The sequence below is a fragment of the Rhinolophus sinicus genome, linkage group LG03 (assembly GCF_036562045.2).
Source record: "Rhinolophus sinicus isolate RSC01 linkage group LG03, ASM3656204v1, whole genome shotgun sequence".
Lineage (NCBI taxonomy): Eukaryota > Metazoa > Chordata > Mammalia > Chiroptera > Rhinolophidae > Rhinolophus > Rhinolophus sinicus.
Genome location: NC_133753.1, coordinates 78,382,423 through 78,404,957, shown reverse-complemented (window position 1 = coordinate 78,404,957; position 22,535 = coordinate 78,382,423). Strand labels below are relative to the sequence as shown.

Here is a 22,535-nt window from a genome sequence, read left to right as displayed (position 1 = left end):
TGTAACGGCCCCTTTTGGGGAACTCTTACTACATAGATTATACAATTTTTTGTTAATTTCCTTTAATATTATTACTCATGTTTCAGCAATTACAAAAAATGACACATTAATCTGAAAATTCTGCTCTCACTCGTTCTCAGCCTGGGACCCTAAGCCTCGCTGCCAAGTCTACAATGATCCAGATCAATCCAAACTAGGGTTTTGCTGGAAACAGGATCATGCTGCTTTCTTGATTCCAGACTCCTGACGATACCCATGCTCCAGTTGCCACAGTAACAAGCTGGCCTATCTATGAAACAGATTGTGGTAATTTTTACATTCCTTTCTTGAATTGTAAACAGATAGTTCGGAAACCCAGTCCTTAAAGTAAATGCTAACAATATTTACTCATTTGTCTATTTACCCAACAATTTTACTCTCAATTTACTTTTCAGCTGTAAAGAATTTAGTCTCACCTGACAAAATGCACTTAAAAATTTCACTGTGCATTACTAATTTAATTTTCAGAAAATTAAATTGGTCTGGTACTCTTATACCAGCTGATGCTCAGTTACTAGTCTTATTCATTTATAGAAACTTGCTCCTTAGGATATATTTTACATTTAATTATACATATAGAATATAAGCTACACTTAATTTGAATGAGAGCTGGCCAGAGTGGTTCCAGCAGCTGAGAAAACCAATTCCCATTATCTGTGATAATGGCTAAAAACTGCTCTTTGAGAACATGGACTCCCTCCCTTCCCTCGTGTAGTCTGCTATGGTTACACCCACAACGATCTCAGATTTCATCGCCTTTCATACAGTGGGTGCATTTAAGAATTTCCAAATACAATGTTATATGCTACTCACAGGGTTTGACTTCATCTCCATGAGATTGTCTAAAATACGAGTAACAGGTAGATTCTGTAGAAGAGATGAATATTTTGTTAAATGATAAGAATAACAAAACTAAAGTTCTTCTCTATCATCAAAACAACCTAATCATTTTATAGTTAAGTATGCTTACCTTTCAGTTAAACACATTCTAAGATTAAGTATTCTGCAAATGGTGTCATAGATGCAAATACCTTTGGTATTCACGGCTCAAAGTTTCCATAGAAAAATACAATTCTAAAGCAAAAGGTCCTTTTAACATGTGGGTGTATCCAGGTTTTAGTAAAAATACATGTTTTGGCTTTTTACTTTGTTGGATATGTGCTTTTTTGTACTAGTAATTGCAAGTTTTTGTTTTGATCACTTAAGATTCCCATTGTTAGTTTTCTTCATTTCCTGAGAATTGTTTCTTTGAAAACAGAGTAACCTGAAGTTTGTGAAAATGTATGAGATTAAATGACCTAACAGATTTCTTTCATTTCTTTAAATTTCTTTTTTTTTAATTGGGGAATATTGGGGAACAGTGTGTCCATGTCAAGTCATTGTTTCAATCTAGTTGTGGGGGGCGCAGCTCAGCTTCAAGTCAAGTCATTGTTTTCAATCTAGTTGTGGAGGGTGCAATTAACTGGACCAAGTGGGAATTGAACCAGCGACCTTGTTGTTATGAGCGCTGCTCTCTAACCACTGAGCAAACCGGCCACCCAAGTTCTTTCATTTCTAATGCATATTCTTCCAAGCCAAAAAGATACTTGTGTTCTTTAAAAAATGGGGAAATGAATACATACGAACTTTACCGACCATTTTTATTTTGCCTGGGATAAATTCCAAATTTTCAATGACATATTGCATTGTCTTCTTACAGAACAAATTCCCCTCTGAACACGAAATGTGTAATACTGGTATTGGCAGAAGATTGCCTTCTGACATGCTTACATGCCTCGAGATAAGAAATACTATTGTTATATTTCAGTCTGATGATTTTTATCATTGTTTTGAAAATAACACGTGGAGTACAGAAATTTTACTATGTGACTGTTATGCCTATTCAAAGTCTATTCCTACTGGGATGGTATTCTGCCCACTTTGAACTGATATTTCCTTTGTGAACTGTACGAGATGTTCTGGAAAAAACAGTTTTGTATCTTAGAGGCTTCATATTCATAATACAACAAAGGCAACATTAAATCTGATTATTTAAATAACTGTAGATAACACACTACTATTTTACAAGAAGTTTACTTTCCTTAGGCCATAGAACATTTTACTATTACTAAAATGGACTGTCACAAAGGAAAATGCCGCTTTGGCAGAGAGAAAATACGCATTTCTTTCTTTTTCTTTTTCTAGGTTGGCAAGTAAAAAAACTTTTAAGATGATCTGAGGCAAGTAAAATTAAAGCTATTTCATTATTCTCTGATATTTGTGTTGGCCAGAAACTTTTTAATATAAACACAAGAACCAAATGTTCAAGCTGACTGAATGTATTTCCTGAATTCTACTATTCAGAATTAAAAAAAAAAAAAAGGTAGCTAAAATTTTACTTTTTAAGTTTTGACTATAAGGTAATTAAGTTCAAAAAATAAATATAATCATTCCAAAGATTTAAGTCTGTAATTCTCAATGCTATGAGTTATTTGTAGTAAGGGATACTTTGTTCAGGGACTCTTAATAAATGGGATTTCCTTCTAAAAGTGACATGTTAAGAAACATAATGTAATTCTCCTGAAAAATAAATTTAACTACATGTGGTTATACAAGATCCAGTCTATTCAGAAAAAGGCAGATAATATCTTAGGAATTGTGGTTTCCCTTTTGTCTTATATAACAAAACCATCCTGTCGAGAGTTGATAATAAACAGAGTGGTATGACAAACACTCTCCTTGACGAAACTGTACTCAGGCTCTTCTGAGCTCTCTTTCAACTGGGCCTTGATTTTTGGACTTTTGTGTCTGTCTTTGCATTTTCCAACTTCAGAAAGAATCCTGCTAAGTTTAGCCAGAATCTCCCATCCTTGATATCTGATCAGGTTCCTTACCCTCCACTATCTCCCAGGTGATGTCTGATCACACTGGCCTGCCTTCAGCAAGAATCTTGTTAGGTGGGTTTAGCAGAATTCCTCTTTATCGCTGATGTTTACTTTTAGTAATTTTCCATCCACTGACTCTACCCTGCTCGTTGGCCATAAATTCTGTTTCCCTATAAGCATTTAGAGTTAAGCCCAATCTCTCTTTCCAACTGCAAGACTCCACTGCAGTGGTCCCGATACCTTCTACGATGGCCCCCCTGAATAAAGTCTGCCTTACTGCTCTTTAACAAGTGTCATGAATAATTTTTTTCTTTAAGAGGTATTATGTTAAACTGGAAACAGTTTAACTGTGTACAGTACGTTGGTCTCTAATGTGCCCAACTTCCTATTTCTGTGCCTTTTCACCTTTTTCAGCCTAAGGGAGTGAAGGTAAACTGACTCAGGAAAGTACTGTGAGCCAGTGTACAGTAAGTATTTAACAGTAGCTCCTTACCAGGAGAGAGGGGGAATGGGAGGGACTAAGAATGATTCCTAAGAGTGATAATGAAGCTAAAAGTATTCCTAAATACTTAGGAAATAATGCAATCTGAAATGTATCTGAAGGAAAGTTTGAAATCAGCTTCTTAATTAAATAAACCAAATTAGGATTTTTCACTGTTCTTTATTAATATTATATGGTTTTTATAATGTTATTTACTTATTCAAATAAAGAATTAAATATCTACTTTATGTAAAGTGCTATGGAAAATTCAAAGATGGGGAAAGAATTCCTTGCCCTCAAGGAATTCATCAAAGAAGTAAAATACTATATGTCAATTGTAGCTCAATAAAACTGGGGAAAAAAGCAAAACAAAAATAAATAATGTCAATACAAAAGACCACATGTACCCACTATAAAAGTATGAAGGAAGTTCAGAGAAAGAACAGATCCATTTTTTTCTGAAAACAAGTAAACACTTAATATTCACATTTGAATAACATAATTAGCTTTATCTCTTTTCTTAATTTGGTCTTTACAATCCCTCTCATTATAAATTGAAATATTTATGTGTGAAATATTATGTCTCAGACTTGCCTTAAAATATCCCAGTAAACAAAAACCAACAATATAGGTGAGGAAGGTAAAATAAGAACAACAGGATCTTGAGTTGAAGCTTAGTGAAGGGGTCAGGAGAGTCTGAGAAACTAATGTATATTTGAAAATTTCCGTAATAGAAAGTAAAAAAACACATTCTGTTTGAAAACAATCAAATCAATTAATGATGACTCTTTGAAGCAGAATATCTATGTATTAGCATAAAAAAACAACAGAAATACAAAAATCATTAAAAAAAAGTCCTATGTGTAAAACTAAGGAAGTGTGAAATGAAGCTACAGTTTCATTATCCCAAAACATGAATTCTACTTAAAATGTTTCATTTATTCTAATTTACTATTAAGTTCAATAGCTTATTCTGTTAATATACGTCAAAACTTAAATTATATGCATTATGTAGCAGTTAATCATCCTAGATAGGTTTAGTTCTTTTTCAATTAATGTTCTTCCTCAAACCTGACAGTAGTCAAAGGAAAATAAAAGTGTCTACAGTAAAGTCCAAATGAGCACATTAAAAAGAAAAAAAAAAAAAAGCAATAACAGAGCTCTGAACGACCCATGTAAAATTACCCTTATATTCTTAAATGTACCAAAAAAAGACCCTTGATTTTATTTTATTCCTAATATTTATAACTTGAATATATCTTAAAGTTGCTCTAGTTGAGCAATCAATCTGTCAGCATTTATGCTCAAAAGTTACCAGTATGTTTTCTAACAAGTGTACTTACTTGCTGTTTCAATACCAGGTTCTTCACTCCTTCCATCACAAACTGTGATCCTGTATTCATGACTCGTGATAAGAGACTAGGGGCAAAAGAGGGTACAATAAGTATAAATTATCTCTCCAACATGTTATAGATAATATATTTGCCTGATTACACACCACATGCTCATATCCTCCATAACTACCATCTTTGTTTTCACTAAACAGAAGTGACCTGAGAATTTCCACTGTTGCAATTTTATTTAACAATAAAAATGTAATAAAATACTCTGACTGGTCAATAATTATTAATAAAATGTAAAAATAAAGAGCTGCCCTTAAAATATTTTAATTGCTTACCCTTAGCTATAGTTTTTAGGCAAATTATTATTTGAAGAGAATTGCTTGCTTTCCTGATTGCCTTAATGCTAAGACAATAAAATTAAAGATAGTAAATTAAGTTGCTTTAGGAATTCAAAACACACTAAGATATTGAAAATACATATGCCTGTAAGTATAATGAGTAGGTCAAAAGTTACTCTATTCTCTTTATCATAGTAGCTAGTGGCATTGTATACAGTCTCCCCCACTATACATAAAATCTATCATATAAAAATGTGAAACACAACAAACACATGTAATGAATTTTACCTCAATTTTGATGAATGTTTGTTGTCTAAATTTCTAACATCAAAAACAGCACCGACAAATGATATGCCATGTTAGGTTTATATTTGTCGCTAAAAGAGTCTCTCACTTGGGATCAAAGGATGCTTTGTAAGACAGATTGGTAATCCTGTATTATGATATCAGAAAGCTAGATAGCCTTTAAATCACCTGAGATTTTCTTGTAACCCATTTTATCAAAATTATCAACTACAAAATCCATAAGAAATCAAAAGGCTTTTAATTAATATTCAATAAGTTTTTTAAGACACGAAACTGGATAGTTTATTTATTACATATATCAGAGTAATTTTCCAAATATATTTTCCTTTTCTGTACCTTGTCCCTACTGCCCTCTGAAATGAAGAGATGGACAAGATGAAAATCCTTTCTTTAACCAAAACAACAGAAAATAATCTTTGTTGGAATGGATGGTTCTCAGGCAATTCTCTAGCACCAGACAACTCTGGGGGGAGTGTGTCAGCCTGCAGATCACTGTCTGAAGGTGAGGTCAGCTGGATTCAATCTGTTAAGCTCTTACAAGGTCCTGCCTCAGGCCAAAGTGCTTTTGTGTTTGGAAGTTGTTTCATTAAAACTGGCAGCTCAGCATGGGCTAGGATAAACCTGGTTTCCTCTGGGCCTCGCTCTTTTTTTCTAAACTATAAAAATTAAGTTAGGAATTTAAAACTGGTATGTTATGGAAAGGAGTAGTTAGAATGACCTTGTTTAGTTCCTTTGAAAATCATGCCTATTCTACAGGGTTCTTTAGAGTCAGAAGTCGTACCCAGCCCTGGGGATTTCCTCCCTATTATTTAGCAGTATGCCCAGGTCTGTGTTGAAACTAGGCCTTGAATGCCTAGCTTAAGTCATCAATACTGATGTAAAATAGCTTTAACCTTCATGTATCTTTTGCAAATGAAAAATGTAATGTTTTAAAAACAAGGAAGCAAAAGAAGCCAATAGCTCATCGTACCATGTAAAATATATTAACTTACATTTTAAAATAAGAATTTAAACTAAGGAAGACAAAGAGATGTTGACTTTAATTCTGTATCACAATGAAAATATTCTGCATTCAAAGTGTCAGTATGTTTTTAAGGCATGAAAATCTAATTATGGTTTGGACTTATCAGATCAGAACTATTTGAAAATATTTACCCCATTGGTTTAGCAGTAGTGTTCCCATAGCTGGCAGGAGCTGAGGCCATCTTGGCAAAAGCCCTAGGAAATAAGAAAATTATATTTAAAAGCTGACTAGAGATACATTCAATATCATGGTATTAAAGTATCTAATGACTAACTTTAAGTTTTACTATGCAGACATTTTTTGAAATGAAAAATAATTTTTCAATATAATACAATGTCGCAGTACAATTAGCACAGAAACAATGATATAAACCTAGATTATATAATCTGTAACTATGTAAAATAATGCCCAAATACAGTACAATTAGTACTGAAACACTGAGATTCTCTAAATTCATTAATTTTCCAAACTTCATGATTTTTCTTTTCCTTTTCATTTTTCCAATCATTAACATGAAACAGACTTGCTACCTTAAAAGAACAATCAGGTACTGATTACGTTTAGTCTCTTTACTGTTCCCCATATTCCATACTCCCTCATTCCTAGAGACATGCCTTTTTTCATGCTGTCTTTTGGGGGATGGATATAAACTTACTGCCTTCTTTTCCAGCAAAAATTGTACATTTCCGTTCAGACTCAGCTCAAAACCATTTTCTTCATCAACACTATTCCAATTCTACTACCTAATGATTTTTTCCTTTTAGTTATATCCTATACCACACAGTTAAATGCATATACTGATTTATTTTCAAGTCTTTCTAAATGTCTAGAATCTAAACTATAAAAATTTTGAAGGCTGGGGAAAACAATGACACTTAAGATGTGTTTTCAAAAATATTTTCCTTCTGGGTCTGTAATAAGGGTATTACAACAGTCTGGATATTTGGTAATGGAGAGTAGTGGAAATCTAAAGGGAAGATACAAAGAGCATTTTGAAAGATAATCAGCTGGTCTTGGGAATTAACCTGATATAGGGGTGATGGAAGTTCAAGCAAAAAAGGAAGAGGAAGCAGAGATGACGCTGTGATCATTAGCTTGGGTGCCTAATATAAAGATACATAGTATATTTGGGAGATAAGGAGTTGACTTTACTAGTAGAATAGTACAGCTGCTGGATCCTGGAGGAATGTCAGGGTTAAAGATAGATAGTTGAGAGTTATCAGTAGTGAAATAACTCCGAGGATAGGTGAGCTCTTAGAAAGTAAAACTATATTAGTGGGAACTGATTGCATTGAATGAGTTTGACAAGAAAGAGAAGCAAATAAAGGAAACCCAAACTGTTGGAGATGTAGAAGGCAATCCAACATGCATTTCAGGAAGGAAAGTCGTTAAGTACTACAGACTGATCAATGAGGAGTAAATTATGATCTTAATGAAAAAAACTGTTAATATTCAGCTTTTCTGAGGTATAATTTACATATTATAAAGTGTTTGCTTTGAAGTATATGGTTCAATGCATTTTAATAAAAACTTATGTAATCACTATCGCAATCAATATATAAAAGATTTCTAATACCCCCAAAAGCTCCCTTCTGCTCTTTGCAGTTAATCCCCAACTCCCAGCCCAAGGCAACCACGGATATGTTTTCTGTCAATATAGATTAGTTTTGCCTTTTCTAGAATTTAATTTAAATGTAATCATATAGTATGCTCTGTTTGGCATCTGGCTTATTCACTTGGAATAATGTTTTTGAGATTCATCCATATTGTATATGTCATTAATTTGTTTCTTTTTATTGCTGAGTGGTTTTTGATTGTTATAAGAAAATTTATTAACCATTAATATAGATATTAACCCATCTAGAGGTTTTTTTGCCTACTATTAATAAATCTGATATGAACATTTATGTACCAAAAAAAACAAAAGTATTTTCCTTCTGGGACTATATTCACTAAAGAGAATCCAGAAAACAGAATGCTGCCAGAAGAACCCCACTTCTTTGAGATAACCACTGTTATGATTTTTGTTTATATTCTAATCTTTGGACATATACATATATAACACATACACATTAAAAAACAAAATTAATATTATATTTACATACTTTTTTATAACATATTTTAGTAGCATACCACAAACATTTTTATATGAATCATTATTCTTTTATAATGATTCTTAATTATTTCAAATACTTTTGTAAATAAAAAAGTCTATCTACATATAAGAAAATCTTATAAAAATTTTTTAAAAAAGGAAATCACTAAGATGCAGTAGTTAAAATGCTAAAAATATTCTATTTCAATGTGGACAAAATCTGCTGATACCATTAGAGAAATCCCAAACACAAAAATCACAATCTTGTTCAGAAAGGATGTGAATCAACTGTTTTCAGCAGTAGACTGGAATTTCTGCCTTTAAAAAAAAAAGGATTTTTCCGTAGAAACAACTATATCCAAACAATAAAGAAGGGATGAATATAGTAGATTTATATGGCTGAAAATTATGCAAACAGTAAATAATACCACTGAAAATTATTTAAGACAATGAAAAACTGGTACAACGAAAATTATTGGAAAACTAGAATAAACAACTCTATCAAGACTTCTGGTAAAGACGATGGTGGAATAGGTAAACACTGCACTTACTCCTCCCATGACCACATCAAAATTACGACTAAGTTACAGAACAACTACCCTTGAGAATGACCTAAAGACTACCTGAATAGAACTGCTATAACTAAGGATATAAATGAACTATGTCAAAACTGGCAGGGTAGAGATGCAAAACGGGCTGGTCACACACCCACATATGGTGGTTAAGAATCAGGAGGGTACCAGAAGGAGAAGAGAGACAGCAAGAGATTGAAAACCCATTTGAAGAAATAATGACCGAAAATTTCCTTAACCTGGTGAAGGAAAGAGACATATAAACCCAGGAAGCACAGAGAGTCCCAAACAAGATGAACCCAAAGAGGCCCACACCAAGACACACTATAATTAAAATGCCAAAGGTTAAAGACAAAGAGAGTATCTTAAAAGTAGGAAGAGAAAAACAGCTAGTTACCTACAAGGGAGCTCCCATAACACTGTCAGCAGATTTCTCAACAGAAACTTTGCAGGCCAGAGGGATTGGCATGAAATATTCAAAGTGATGAAAAGCAAGGACCTACTACAACCAAGATTACTCTACCCAGCAAGGCTATCATTTAGAATCGAAGGAGAGGTAAAGGTGTTCATCGCTACCAAACCAGTATTACAAGAAATGTTAAAGGGACTTCTGTAAGAAAAAAATAAAATAAAATAAAATAAATGAATAAAATGGCAATAACTACATACCTATCAATAATTATTTTAAATGTATAAGGATTAAATGCTCTAATTAAAAGGCACAGGGTGGCTGAATGAAAAATAAAATAAAAGCCTTACATACGCTGCCTACAAGAGACTCACTTCAGATCAAAAGACACACACAGACCGAAAGTAAAGGGATGGAAAAAGATATTTTGTGCAAGTGGAAATAAAAACAAAGAAAAAAGATGGGGTAGAAATACTTGTATTAGACAAAACAGACTTCAAACAAAGGCTATAACAAGAGACAAAGAAGTAATTCCATTCTGGGCATTTATCTGAAGAGACCCCAAACACTAATTTGAAAAGACATGTGCATCCATATGTTCATTGCAGCATTGTTTACAATAGCCAAGATATGCAAGCAGCCTAAGTGTCCATCGATAGAAGACTGGATGAAGAAGATGTGGGACATATACACAATGGTACATTACTTGGCCATAAAAAGAATGGAATTTTACCATTTGTAATAACATGGATGGACGTAAAGGGTATTATGCTAAGAAAAATAAGTCAGACAGAGAAAGATAAATACCATGATTTCATTTATACGTGGAATCCAAAAAACAAATAAATGAAAAATCAAAACAGAAACAAACTCATGATGGTTGCCAGATGGGAGGAGGGTTGGGGGGCTGGGTGAAAAGGTGAAAGTGATTAAGAAGTAAAAATTGGCAATTATGAAATAGTTTGGGCATATAAAGTACAGCATAGGGAATATAGTCAATAATACTTTAATAACTATGTATTGTTCGAGGTGGGTACTAGACTTATGGGGGGAAAATCACTTCATAAGTTATATAAATGTATAGTCACCATACTGTACACATGAAACTAATATAGTATTGAATGTAACTAATTAAAAAATACGTATGTTAAAATAAAGAAATAAATAGCAAAAAAACTATAATAATGATTTCTCAGTTTTCAAAAATATATGCAATATGCATGTGAAAGGATATACACTAATGTTTACTTGTAGACTCTGGATGGTGAGATTACAGGTAAATTTTTACTTTCTTTATACCTGAGTTTTCTAAAATTTACTTCAACAAACTGGTATAACTCTTATAATTGGAAAAAGAAAGTTACAAACTAGAAATTAAAGTTTTGTAACCATATGAGATGATGCGCAAGACTCTCTTTCCTTTTATAACACCAAATGTTTGATTAAGGAGTTCCACATTAAGTCATAATTGAAAAACAATGACATATGCCACACAGCCATATGTAGAAGTGTATATTATAAAAATTAGAAAAGACAAGTTTTCAGCTTCTCTTTTTTAAAACAAGGTTTGTTGCATTTCGTTTTTTATTATAAAAACACAGTCAAAAGAAAATTTGAAAAAAACAAACAAAAGTATAGATAATAAAAGGCACTCATCAAGTCACAACTCAGAGATAATTACTGTTAACAACTTGGCATGTTTCTCAAGCTGTGCATATTTTTTTAAATAGCTGAGATCAGAAAGCATATTCAATCTTGTAGTCTTAAAACGATTGTTTTAAGAAATGTTTTGACAGTAATGTTGTTATAGAAAACTTGGAAAATAAAGATAAATACCCAAAAGGAAAAATTCTACCACTCATAGTTAGTCACTATTAACATTTAGGTGTATGTCATTTGAGCTATGTAATTATATGTATATAAGTGTATGTTCATAAACAACACACACACACACACACACACACACATACACACACACATACACACGGATAAATGAATAGATAATAGGGATCAGATTGTAAAACATTTCATCTAAGTTTTGGGTCAAATATCACTTACGCATACACTGTCCCTATCTCAACAAATTTAATTGTCGCCCTCAAGTTAAGTTTTTATCACTCAGTTTTATTTGTGTTATGTCACTTAATATGGTTTAACATCATTCTGTTCATTTGTTAGCTTGTTTGATTTATTATTCCCACAACACAAATGTAAATTCAATCAGAGTGTGCGCCCTCCACAGCACGTTCACTATTGTATGCATGATGCCTAGAAAAGTCCCTAGGCAGAGAGATAAAGGAAATATTTATCACACGAATGAAGGAATTGTGTGGTAAACTATAATACTTTTTCACCTTACAGTGTAACATGGATATTTCCCACTGTCATTAAATAAGTCTCCACAATATGACTACTAGTGACGATTGCATTCTATCTTATGGGAAATGCTATAATTCATTTACCAATCCTATTGTTGGACATTTAGGTTGGTTTTCAAAATTTCATTATTACAATTGCTTCTAAGATTTTACAACTCCAAATACTTCTTTGGGATAAAGTCGTAGTACCGTGTTTCTCCGAAAACAAGACCTAGCTGGACAATCAGCTCTAATGCGTCTTTTGGAGCAAAAATTAATATAAGACCCAATATTATATCATATTATATATTATATTAATTATATTTTATTAAGACCCCGTATTACATTGTAGTAAAATAAGACCGGGTCTTATATTAATTTTCGCTTCAAAAGACGCATTAGAGCTGATCGTCCGGCTAGGTCTTATTTTTGGGGAAACACGGTAGAAGTGCTAGGTCAAAGGAATTTTATTAAAAACAAAACAAAACAAAATAAAACCGTTTTATACCATCCATTTTATATCAATTGTTGCAAAATTACAATTTATATTTCTAATAGCATAGTATAAATGTACCAATTAATTTGCTTGTATCCTTGGCACCACATTTTCTAAATCTCTGCATTATGTTAAGTTGCATTTCTCTGGTTACTAGTGAAACTAAAATTTTCTTTCAATGTTTTTGAGACATTTGACCGAAAACTTTACCCCCTTTGACTTTCTAATTTTATCAGTGAAGAAAATATAATCATATCTAGGAAAGAAGTCATCACTATTTTATGTAATTTTAACTTGTGGATAGGGTGGGCCAGATAAGAAAACACTTATATCATTAAATAAAGAAAAAATATTAAGGCATTGTTCAGTTTTCTTAGTAACACTGCCATTTTCTTTGGAACTCAATTTCCACTGTACTCTCTTAAATGATAAAAATTATAAAGAAAATAAAACTTACTTCCACTGTTTGATATATTGTAAGGGATTAAGGTTGCATCCTGCATCAGTTAAAGCTTTCTTGTATTGCTCCAAATCAGCCTGAAATAAACAAAGAGTGACACGACAAAAAATTTTACTTTCATGAAAGAGAAGACTATTTTGTTTGTTGTCATATAATTATTCAAAGATTTAGACCAAAAGCATGAGGTTAAATTTGAGGCACCCGAGTACAGTGGAGCTGCATCTTAAGTGAGTATCCAAGTGAGCGTCTGAGGCAATAATGACATATAATGAAAATTACCTTGGATGGGCTCCTAAATCACCTATAAAGCACAGTATTTTGTCATCCCTCAGTAAGTCCCAGAGTCATTTTTGTATTCCACTGTGGAAATAGATGGCCTTTCCTTGGGATAAGCATCAAATGAAAGGTTTGGCTTGACCAAGAATATTACAAAATGAGAAATACCAGGGGAATGACACCGACTCAGTCAGAGGAGAATGGCAGATTCAGGTTTTCCTATCTCACATTCACTCTAGAGGTCAGAGTTATTAACTGAATATGGGTTTCTTTTTAAACTTGTTTTCTCTTTCTTGCTTTTTTTATTTCCCAATGAATAAGTCTAGTTGAATTTGTGTAATTTATAGGCACCTATCATCATAGTGACTCCATGATAAAAATTTTTAAGAGAGAAACTTTTAAGCTCACCTTTACCAGAGATGTTTACTACTTTGCATTTTTGGGTCGATTAATCTGACATCAGCAGTCGTAATTTGCTTTAAGCCTCTTAATGATCACTTAAACTTATGAAAAGACATAATCCTTACCAAAAATAGATGAAAACAATGGTCAAATTAAAAAAATCTTGAATTAAGTTTTAAATTCACACATTCTTAAGGTAATATAAACAGGCTATTAGAATCCCCTAAGATATAGGTAAACCCTCATTAATGACAGATATTTCTAAAAAGAAAGCTACACTTTCTGACTGAATTATAATAAAGGTCAATAGATGTATTCCTAAGATAAAGCAGAATTGGCCTAAAGCAAATAATTAGTTCAGTTTGCTGTTTTAACATGCCAATGATTTTTGACCAAAAGAAGTCCTGCGATATTCCAGACATTAAAAAATAAATGTTAACAGCAAAGGAAGAGTTTACAATAGTCATATCATTCTAGATGTCATCTCTAAGTTTCTTATACTTGTTGCTTATCCAGTAAAATTATACTGAGTTAACATTAGAAAGAGTTAACAGGTCTCTAACCCAGCAACAAGACTGGCACAAAAATCACTGCTTTCCTTCACAGTAAGTTAATTACCTATACATACTTAATTTTTTTCTTCTGTAAAGTAATTGATGGCTCATTACAGAAAAAGAAAAAGAATCCACCCTCCTAATAAAAAAAATCTTCTAGAAGGAAAATTTGTCATTTTCTAATTATTCTTAGAAATTTATTCCGATATAGTTACTTTACTGCAATACAAACCATCTCAACTTCATTTTTTAAAAAACTTTATTTAAGTGTGTTTTTCCAGGACTCATCACCTCCAAGTCAAGTAGCTGTTTCAATCCAGTTGTGGAGGGTGCAGCTCACAGTGGCCCATGCAGGGAGCGAATGAACAACCTTGTTGGTAAGAGCACCGCACTCTAACCAACTGAGCTATCGGGCTGCCCCTCAACTTCATTTTTTTATGAACCATATGACATGAATCTGAAGTTTAATCTTATTAAATTCAATATTTACAGAACTTTGGAACATTGGATGTTTGTCTTCAAGTGACTCCTCTATATTCTATAATGGATATCAGTTTTAACACAATCTTAAAATATTACCAAATTTTTACTTTAGGTTAAAAATTAAATTCCTTGTAAATAACTATTAGTAGCTATAGCTCAAAGAACTGAAACTATTAAGATCATCACAACATGAGAAATGATAAGGCCAACCTTTCAAAAAGCACAGCACACTCAGTTAACTTAGTTCAGAATAACTATTCTCCTGAAATAAGTGTTTTGGCCACTTGGATTCAGTTGACATCCCAACAACTTAAAAGGGGTCAGACACTTCACGAGTGGCTAGTTCTCTCGGTGACAATAAATACTGCTATAAAACTCAGCAGTAAACAGAACCAACCTTAACAAACTGTTTTTCTTTTAAAGAAAGGAATGAAGTAGCTATTTGGCCACAGTGATTTTCACTTCTGTTTTTGAAACAAACAAGTTATTTCCCCTTTTTCCCAATAACTGAATACGCAGGACATACCTCAGAAGGCACTTGCTGTGCGCTTATATAATAGATAAGAAACAGCCTCATTTTATCTTCTGGAGTTCCCGCTACAAAGGGGAAAACAGAATTTTTAAAAACAAAAAACAAAAATCCTTTCATAATTCTAATAGAGTTTAGTCAATACTTATGAATATATAAAAATTCAAGGTATATATAAATGTGACTAGACAAAATATAGTCCTTGATTCAACTGATTTAAGATTATAGGCACTACAACATGTAAAATGCAGATATGGAACAAAATAAAATACTTGGGGATTAAAGGGATAGTATATGGAAGTATCTCTAATCTATCTTCCAATTTATGTATTATGTTGAGATTTGCCTTTTAGATATCAACACCAAAAGAGAAAAAGGTATAAGCAGGGTAATCATACAATTCTAAAACGGGATCCTATTAAGATGGAAAGGGGATGTTAGTAATAATGATGTAAGGACAGCTGGTAGGAACATGGGACTGTCCTGGGAAACCAGTCGTAGGCTCACTCTAGGTATTAGCTTATGAAGCCTTGCTGGCCCAAGGTCATTCTTCACAAATTGGGGTCATGTCCTAAATATATATGTTTCCTCTTGCTGAAGGGTATAGTTTTAGGTTGGTACAAAAGTAATTGCAGTTTTTGCAATTATTTTCAACCCTTTAAAGCGCAATTACTTTTGCACCAACCTAATACATAAGATTTGAGAAAATAATATATTTGTACTAAAACAAACACTGCTGTATTACATAGAATGTATTTTCAGATAAAATACAATTTTAAGATAACACATAATATTTCAAAGAAATTTCTTGCTTGCAGTAGGTGCTTTGAGTTACTACTCCTAATACCCAAAGCCCAAAACTGTCCAGAGAAACTCATTTATTCTCCCCTATGCTACTGGGTGTACTTTGGTGCACAGTGATAAAGGTCATAGGTTAACTGTTTCACTCCTCAACAAATAATATGCACTCTCACTTCAAATTGTGTCCTAATATTTAAGAACTCAGAATTGTTATATTTTATTATAGAATAAAAACTAGGATAATTTTTTTCAAAACATGACTGATAAATTATTGATTTTTTGGTATGATTTAGAATCTAAAAACCCATTCTCAAATTATCCTGACTCCCTACAGATGACAAAGAATGCAAATAAAGACCAGTGATCAGTTCTCCAAAGTTGTCATGTTTACAAATAAATATTATATCTTGGACATTTTGAATATTAGGTTCTGAGATTCAGGCTCTTGTTTAAATCCTAGGACAAAGGTTATATATATATATATAACCTTTGTATATATATTTGTTTTAGCAGATAATTAGCCTGGTCGGGTTCAGGCCAAAGTTCCTCCCACCTTCCTGTGGGTTGTGGCTCCATCACTGGCTCTACTTTCAAAACCTTTTGCAGTGCTACTGGGACCCATCTCACTGCCGGGTGGCCAATATGGGAACTGAGAGGTCGTCTAGCGCTTCACCTCAGTCTTTGCAATGCTGTTTAGGATCAGATTCACATATGTGCAGTTCAGGGGTGAACCCAGGAATTCATAAACAACTTTATTGGGTTGCTTTCCAAAGCTCCTTCCTCTCTGGAATCTCCCTGGTATATTTCCCAGTTCCCTTGGCTCTCTCTTTCTGGTGCTCCAGCTAAAAAGCTTTGGCTTTAGCCACTCTGCTCCATTGTGCATTTCCTGCAACTGTGATTAAGCAGCTAGAGGAAAAAGACAGAAAAAGCAGTAGGGCTTGCTCTAGGTAGGGTTTCCAGGCGGGAATCCCCGCCCGTTCTCAGGAATTTTTTTTGCTTTCCTGTTCCTGAATCCCGAGATATGAACTGTATTCTGTTCTCCATGATGAATCGTTTCCACAAAGTGACGGCCGATACTACCAACCACCTGGGTTCAAGGAGCTGGTTTTTCCGATTTCCCGACCAACTTTTCTCAGGATTCGGTAACGGAAAAGTGAAATAAATTCCTGAGAACAGGTGGGAATTCCCACCTGGAAACCCTAGCTCTAGGCTCTTGGGACCATGGCTCCTAAGAAAGGAGAGAAAGCGAGTTTAAGGGGCCCGTGGGTCCCTGCTGTTGCCTTTAATATCCTTAGCATCTAGGATAGCCTTTTCTAATAGTAGGCCCTTATTCTGCTTAAACAAGGAACCGTTCCCATTCTTCTTCAAGGAGAAACATTTTACAGTGTTAATAAATGCCCCCCAACTTCTGCTAAGGTTTTTAAGAGTCATACCATGGTAAGGGTTGTAGACGTTACAATGACATTCATCATAGGGGAACCAAACAGAAATTGTAAAAATGTATCCTTTATAACTGCAAGTACTCTAGAGCCTAGATAGCTACAACCGGGATCCTCTTGTTACACATAAGTTGCTACTGTAACTGCTCTCTCCTTTGTCTCTAATTGACAAATATATAGTGAAAACACTAAATCCACACTAATACTTCCAATTCCAATCCAACATTACAGGGGTTATTCTAGTTTTCTCCCTTTCCATGTTTATAACTTTCTTCTCTAACAATGGGAAACCAGGACCCTTTTATATCATGATATATTTACTGATTTAACCAGTCCCCTGTATGTAACAAGTATCCAGTCTTTGCTGCCATCCCCTTGCCTGCAGGGAAGCTTTCTCACTCCACTTGGCCTCTGATGCCCTACAATGGGCTTACCCAGACCCCTGGCCATATTTCTCTCCCCATGTGGGCTGAGTCTGGGTTGCTCCCGTTCAGCAATTTGTTAGAACGCTTACCCCCGTGCTCAAGTTTCCACATGTGGACACGCTGTTCACATCACTTTGACTTCAACACCTCATGACTGATCACCAACCCTCCCACTACCCCACCTGGATGCCTGTCTCATTCCGCTCAGGTTCCAACTTCTTGTTCTGGGTGAAGTGACACCAGACTTTGACTTCGCATAAATGCCTGCTTTGCTCTGCCTTACTTAACATCATTAAAAAATAAAGTGGTTGAGAAAGTAAGGGGAAAGGAAAAAGAAAGGTTCTGTTTGCCTCTTCATAAGTACACTTATTTGCTTTAACTTTACTCAAAAGTTACTGTAAATGGACATATATATTTTGCATTTTTTTCATTGTAAAATGCAAACACCTTTAAAATTCTATGTTCTCACCACAAATCTAGCTTTTTTAAAAGTATGAGCAATACTTATAGCTTCTCAGAAGTTTTTAATGAACAGAACCTTTAATTACAAATAATGTGGATCTTTTTTATTACTTTCCAATTTGAAATAAAGTCTAAAGCTCGTATCAAAACTCGAACTCAAAATCAAACATCATTCAGCTGAAGAGCTTGTGTACAAAATATAAGATGAATAGGGCTTATGTGTTTTTTATTCATTTTGGAAAAAGAGCTGAGATTTGAACTGAAAACTATTCTGAAATGATCAATAAGTCTCTAAAGTTTAGAGATTTTTAGAAGTGAAAACCCTATGTAGATCCCACGATCATTATAACTGAAAGTAATAATTAGATTACATTTTCCAAGTATGAATAGTTTTAAGAAGATGGCATATACAAATATTTAGACAAATATAAAGTATAAAAGGATTAACTAAAGAGTTTCTTTAAAAGTGAATTCCCTAAGTGTTTAAAATTGAATTCAGTTTTAGATACTTCTTTTTTGGAAATTCTTTAGTGTTAAACCAAAGTAATTAGAAAGTGTATCACTTAGAGACACCTCTTTGAACATTATATCTTCAAATCTTCCTATCTTCAAATCTTCCTGGAACCAGCAGAAATTGAGCTTCAGATGTATCATTTTAAACAACTGAATATATAAAGTGCTTAAATATCATCAAAGAAAAGTTCAATGAAACAAAATGCAAATCATTTTTCCATTTTTCGAACTGCTGTGCTACAAACTTAACAGAAAATAGCTCATTTAATTTTCTCAATATTAGCATAGATTGTCAGAAAAACAATAATTCTATTCAGATTTTACTCAAATTGAAAATACTGGATTCATCAGATGTGAAACTTACATTAATCTCAAATTTATGGTACATACCATCAGGGTCTGATATTATATCTAGAAGAGATTTATCCAGAGTAGTCTTGCTCATTATTTTTTCTTCATATTCAAAATATACATCTAGTTTTCTTGCCTGTGTCAAAATAAATATTAGATTAGAATACCTCAAGTAATAAAAACATACTAAAGTCTCTCAGCTTACAAGTTTCTATTTTCTATGATCAATTTTAAAAACAAATGTTCATTTCCTAATAGAATTTATTTTTAAGTTTTTTACTTTTGATCATGCACTTAATGTAAAAAACAAGACTGACTATTCTGTTTACTGTATTTGACTTATAAATTCAAAATTAATACTGCATGTCACACTTATATTAGCAAAGATAAAAATCACGCAAATCTCAATTGTTGTATGAATTAGTAACTAGCATACAAATAACATGTATTCCATGCAAATTAATGGTTATGTTCTGGTTGTAGTGCACAAATTCACATATTTTCACCTAAACTGGACAGAAAGTGACCCTAATTATTATCAATAGTTTTTAAATAAAACTTTTCCTCATTAATATTCTCACTTAATACTTTGAAGTTTTAGATAATGAAAAAGTAGTCAAACTTAGCCTTTCTATATAACATCTTTTCTAATTTAAAATCTGTTGATTAAAATTATCCAAATTAAAATAACATGTTAGGATCCTCTAAAGTAAATAAAAAGTATTATTACCAAGTAGCTATTAAATTATGCTTCAGATAATACGGAAGAAAGAACATGCTTTTTATTGAAGGTGTTAACAATCTAAAGGGGAAGAGTAACCATTTATGAAATAAATTACAATACTTAGAGATATCAACAAAGAACCAAAATATAAATATAGCATATAAATATATTAAGCTAAGATGACAGAATGAAATAGGTAACCAATTGTAGAGGAGGAAGTGATGCATTTTGAGTTGAGTTTTGAAAGTAATTTGGAGATATGGAGAGGTAAGAGTTCATTTGAATTAAAGGGATCATACAAAGGCATAATCAGACTGGAGAAATCTGAAAGGTAGACTAAGGAGTGATTTTATACATGAGGCAAAAGGGAATCAGTCAGCATCTCTCAATCCCGCTCTCCCCCCCACCCCCACCCCCACCTCCACCCCCGCAATGGCACCAAGGCCAGAGTTTTAAATAGATGAAATATTCAGTTCAAAAATCCAAACAACATAAAAAGGTATGCATTGAGGCCTGTCCTCACCCCATCCTCTTCCACCCCTTCGCCCCCTATTCCTATGGATATTTACTTTATTTCTTCTATAGTTTTTCAGTTTCTCTATGCAAACAGAAGCAAATAGGGTCTATATCCTAATATCCCTCCATTTCCTGACACAAAATGTAATGTACTATGTTCTTCTGTCCTCTGCTTTCACTCAACAATATATCCCACATCAGTACATGGAGAACTTCCTTATCACTGAACTCTTAATAAGATTATAATAAACAATAAGAGTTTTCCTTTTTAGAAACTGTTTGGCCCTTCGTCGTCTTCAGACTCTCTATGATAGGAGCTATTTTAGCTCCTGTATAAATCTACTTTGAATACCAAAACAGATGAGGTAAAATCCAAGGAATGGAAAAATAGAATATTAAAAATGGATGAAAGAAACACAAAAGTGATCCTAGGAAAGAGACCATGGAAGTGGAAAAGAAGAGACAGATACTTAATAATTAACATGAGAATGGCTATGGAAAGCAAAGTAGTGAAACAAGTCCAAGACAACTCCTGAGGAACCAGGTGATGGCAGTACAAACTATGTTACCGTGACTATTAGATTGGGAAAGGCTAATTCTCTAGACTGAAGCCAGAAATGGAGGCGGGTAGGATGTGATAAAACAAGGTGTGAAGCTGACTTTCAGGCTCTCACAACATACTCCAGCCAACCTTTTCGGTTTTACCATAATACACTACGATCAGTTCCCTCTATAATTCACTGACTTTTCATTAAACATTGTGTATGGTTTTAATCCTCTAGGCTTAGACCCGGGATAGTCTTAGCTTTTTTAGAATTTATTCCTCCTCCATCACCTGCCTGGTGAATTCTACTTTTTCAAGTGGGACCAGCTTCTTTGCAACTCTTTCTTCAGTCTCTGTTCTTTCCCCTCCGTGCCCCTCCCCCAGTCTCCTTCTTGGCTGGAAGAACTTATTACTCTCTTACATGTGTACCAACAGCACTTTACACACCTCTCCATAATAACAATCATCACACTGTATTACTCTCTTTTGTTTACATGCTACCCTTCTAAATATGTAAACTCCCTAGCATGTGTCTGATTCATCGCTTCACTCTAAGAGTCTAATGTAGCACCTGGCTCATAACAAGTACTTGAAAAAGTATTTGTCCAATTTCTAAGCTAAGAGCAGGACATATACAGATCAAGCAGTCATCTTTGAGTCATGAAAGTAGGTTAATGAACTTCTAGAAGTGAAGAATGTAAAGAACCAAGTCTTTAGTGATTTAATATATAAAATTAAGTATGCTAAATGCCATAATGGAATCTAATCAAGTCTTTACTGATTTATGTAGGTATTTCCTGATTTATGTAGGTACAGACATTAAATTCATTTTGTTCTTCTTGATGTATTAACTTACACTTTAACTTCTAAGAAGCAATGGAAACAAAATCCAAAAGCAGCTTAGTTTGATTGCTAGTGGGTAGGGAGTTTCTTTTGGAGGTGATGAAAATGTTCTAAAATTACATTATGGGTGTGGTTGCACAACTCTGTGAATATACTAAAAAACACTAAATTGTACATTTTAAATAGCTGAATTACATGGTATGTGAATTATACCTCAATAAAGCAGTTAAACAAAAGTAATTTAGCATTTCAATATGCAGATTGGGAGGGAGTCCCGTGAAGGAGGGAAAGGAGTAGAGATTTTCTAACCTGCACAAGAGAACTAGTATCTGTTCAGCAACTATTATGTACAAGGCACTTTACTTATAGCTATGGCTTTCAAATGTTTTTAAATAGAGACCCTCAGGACCCTCTTTCTCAAACCAAATCTTCTGAAGAACCCTAAACATAAAATAGATACAAGTGACCCATTAAATGTTTCTACAGAGCTCTAGGGTATCAGAGAACACTGTTTTAAAACTACTTAGATTATCTCATTTTAATTCTCCAAATAACACTATGACCTAGAAATTATTAGTCCTCTTTTAAAGATGAAGAAATGGACACACAGAAACATAGATTTATTCAAGGTTACCAGAGTAGAAGTAGTAGAGAGTTGAGACTCAAATCCAGGTCAGACTCCAATGTACACCACAGACAAAGAGTAGGGAAAATTACATTTTCCTCAAGTACAATTTATTGCTTCCTTTGTACATGCTTTATGAAAGAAAGTATATTTGTCAATTAGTACATATTTTGTTATTTTTGGTAATACACATAATTTATATATTTGTGGCAAAAGGGTATTTTGGCTAGAGACACAGTATCTATAGATCCTGTCTCAATTTCT

The 22,535-nt window shown here is 33.5% G+C and overlaps 1 protein-coding gene across 1 annotated transcript in view; it reads right to left on the bottom strand.

Annotated features, from left to right (window-relative positions):
* The window catches only part of SCFD1 (sec1 family domain containing 1), a 96,658-nt gene that overhangs the window by 19,992 nt on the left and 54,131 nt on the right, over nucleotides 1-22,535 (bottom strand). The window contains exons 15-20 of the mRNA XM_019754524.2: nucleotides 19,059-19,155; nucleotides 15,026-15,096; nucleotides 12,782-12,861; nucleotides 6,527-6,589; nucleotides 4,728-4,803; nucleotides 853-906 (exon numbers count right to left, since the gene is read on the bottom strand). Coding sequence (XP_019610083.2) covers nucleotides 853-906; nucleotides 4,728-4,803; nucleotides 6,527-6,589; nucleotides 12,782-12,861; nucleotides 15,026-15,096; nucleotides 19,059-19,155 — 441 coding nt within the window. The remainder of the gene's footprint in view (nucleotides 1-852; nucleotides 907-4,727; nucleotides 4,804-6,526; nucleotides 6,590-12,781; nucleotides 12,862-15,025; nucleotides 15,097-19,058; nucleotides 19,156-22,535) is intronic.